Raw genomic sequence first — 3234 nt, forward strand, 5'->3', positions numbered from 1 at the left:
TTTTAATTATTATTATTGTGATTAAATGCAATTTTATTGAATTAAATAAACTCATATTATGCTCATATTATACATATTCAATTTTAAAATAGAGAGAGCTCTGTTAAAATCCAAGAACAAACATTTATTGTTTATTAATTTAGTACAAATTCTTCTTTTTTTTAAATACAAAAGCGTTTTTGTTCTTTCAGTGCTAAATGAAGAATATCTTTTTTTTAAAGTGCAAAACTTTAAAGCAACAATGGAATGGAGTGATAATGTCACTGATTCAACTGATTCCACACCTGAGCATCATGTTAGAGTTACTGTTACATTTCAGAAAACTTTCATAAATTAACCCGAGCCTCAGACCAATGAACGCCATAAAGTGCTTAAGGTGTTTCAGCCTGATCTCATGAAATGCGTCTCTATAACACGCGTTTTTATCGTTCAGTTTATTCGCGAAAGCGAGTTTTTCCGTGCATATGAAACGCAGTTTTATCGTGCATTATGATCCTCACTGTAATACGCACAGACCCACACCACTAACCCCACCGAAGGCTTTACTGGTTTACTGTCTGTGCGTATATCATATGCATGCAATAACTCATTTTCGCGTATAAATTGCACGATAAACAATGCGTGCTATAGAGACACATTTCATGAGATCAGGTTGGAATTATACTTAGAATTATGTAATTATGAATTACATATAGGCCTACGTGAGTGTTTCGTTTTTGTTAATACAAAGTGGATTCTTGTGTTTTTAGCCTATAACGTAGGCTATTCGTTTATCTATAATATATTTTTTAGAAGTTGATTCGTTTGTTTTTTTGTAAGCTTGAAAATAATTTATACATTCAACTTATGTTTAAATTGTAGCTATAAGATGTATAAGTAAAATGTAATATTTAACAAGCTGAGTGCAGTCTAGTGGTCCGAGGTTCTCCTTAATCTACAAAAGTTTGATTTATCTGATAAAGACGGATAAAGTACACGGAAAAGAGGTGCTAGCATCCCTAACTGAGATTAAACACTGATCATTTGTTTGACATGCATGCCTCGGTGAGCTCCACATAATCATACATCCCATATTCCATATGAGTGAGTCTGCAGATCTGGGACCTGAGAAAATAAAAATAAAGGAAAGCCTGATGAGTGTCTCGGATTGCCCTCATACTCCCAATTCATCCACTGTAGAGACCCGACACTAGGCCTATGGATTCAGTTGAACTGCAGATTAATGGATCATGGATGGATACAAGGACATCAAATACATCTAAGAAATAAAATATAAATGAACTCTACTTCAAACACTATAGTGTTATAAATAATCGCGTTATTTTGGTTATTGTTCCACCAGAAGGTAAGAAAGCACGCGCTTTCGAAGCACATACACATGAAAAACAGGTCAACAATGATCGTGAAATTGCATGGAAGCATTTAGTCTGATCTGAAGCTTGTTTTCGCAACGGGTTATTGTTTTTATCCCACAATTCTGACTTTTCCCCCCTCGCAATTCCGAATTTATATCTCAGAATATTGGCGAAAAACAACTCAGAATTGTGATATAGCCTACAGTGTTAAAAATAAAGGTTCTTAAATGACATCGATGGTTCCACGAAGAACCTTTAACATCCATGGAACCTTTCCATTCCACAAAAGGTTCTTTAGGTTATTAAAATGCTCTTCACGCTAAGATGTTTCTTTTAAGAACTGTTCACTGAAAGGTTGAGGAACCCAAGATGGTTCTTCAGTGGCATCGCTGTGAAAACTCCCTTTTGGAACCTTTATTTTTAAGAGTGAATTGGGCTTAAACTCGCAACTGCAAGAAATCAAGTCAGAACTGTGCTATAACGAGTCGCAATTACCCTTTTCTTTTATTCAGGAGCGGAAACAAGCTTCCGTGATTATGATTTCAGCGCATTCGACGAAATCCCTTAAAATGAATCCGGGGAAACTCTGTCTAGGCGGGACGAGACTGCCGGCGCCGGAGAGAAGGAAGAGAGAGATGTCCTGAGGGAGTCTGAGAGTAAAGTCTGCTGAGAGCTGAAGGAGTTCTGCTGGAGACCCGGAGGAGGGTGAAGGAATCCCGACAGTATCCCGACCGGAGCCGAGCTCATCCCGAACCCGGGCCGAGTCGCGGGCTCGATCCCAGGACCGAAAGAACCGTAATGACCTTGATTCAGAAATCCATGCGACGTTCCGTTGTAATGTGGATGGTGTAAAGATAATAAAGGCGATATTTGCCAGTACAGAGGATTATTCGCCGTCTCGTTTATTCCCAATCCCAACGGGGAAAACCGAAGTCCTCGCTTTATCGCCAGTTTCCCTCTGGAAGTCGCCGAGCGCCTGCGGAGTTTCCCCGTGGTTCCCCCGATAAACACATCATCGCTCGAGGGGTCCAGCATCCAGTAGTTGCCCTTCCCGGGGTCGTCGTAATGTCTCGGCACTTTCACGAAGCATTTGTTGAGACTCAGGTTGTGCCGGATGGAGTTCTGCCAGCCCTGCTTGTGTTCCCGGTAAAATGGGAAGTTTTTCGTGATGAATTCGTAGATTCCGTTCAGCGTCAGTCTTTTCTCCGGGCTTTGCCTGATTGCCATCATGATCAGCGCGTTGTAGCTGAACGGGGGTTTGTCGAGCTTCGCGGGTTTGTCGGGCTCTTCAGCATCCTTGAGTTTCTCCGAGTCGGGCTCCATCTCCACGGGCTCCGGAGAGGGGTTCGGGTCGGGGACCGACTGCAGTGTGCTCTGCTCTGGAAGAGTTGTGTCGGGTTTATCACTCTTGGATGGGAGCAACAGACTCTTGATACTGAAAGAACTCAGTTTTTGCAGCGTCGTTGAATCTTTCTGATCCATGTCGCTTTATCAAACCGCAGCGTGAGTTTGTTTGGAAATAAAGGTCAGGACATCATCTGTGAGGAAAAGCACTCGGAGAGGAATAGCCAGAACTGGAGCAGAAATTCGCTAATTAAGGAGGTTCCCTGATGTCGTGTCGTCACTGAAGGGGAGGAGCCTCGACTGGAGCCGAACACAGTTTTATCATTCCATGCAAATTACAACCTACCTCTCTCTCTTTCTCTCTCTCTCTCTCTCTGTCACACACACACACACACACACACACACACACACACACACACACACACACACACACACACACACACACACACACACACACACACAGTCACTCACTCTTTAACAAAACAATTTTTAAAACTTTTCTTTTCAATAATAAAAGGTTGTGTGTTGATTCAAT

General features: G+C 41.6%; 1 protein-coding gene across 1 annotated transcript; it reads right to left on the bottom strand.

Moving 5' to 3' along the window:
- Positions 1-242: 242 nt before the first annotated feature.
- On the bottom strand, positions 243-2837 carry foxg1d (forkhead box G1d; the record flags this gene model as incomplete). Its single annotated transcript, XM_082154751.1, has 1 exon — positions 243-2837. The coding sequence occupies one exon, from the start codon at positions 2835-2837 to the stop codon at positions 1920-1922; it is 918 nt and encodes a 305-aa protein (XP_082010877.1). The 3' UTR covers positions 243-1919.
- Between the last annotated feature and the right edge of the window lie 397 nt (positions 2838-3234).

This window comes from Leuciscus leuciscus (genome assembly GCF_965113295.1).
Source record: "Leuciscus leuciscus genome assembly, chromosome: 22".
NCBI classification, from domain to species: Eukaryota; Metazoa; Chordata; class Actinopteri; order Cypriniformes; family Leuciscidae; genus Leuciscus; species Leuciscus leuciscus.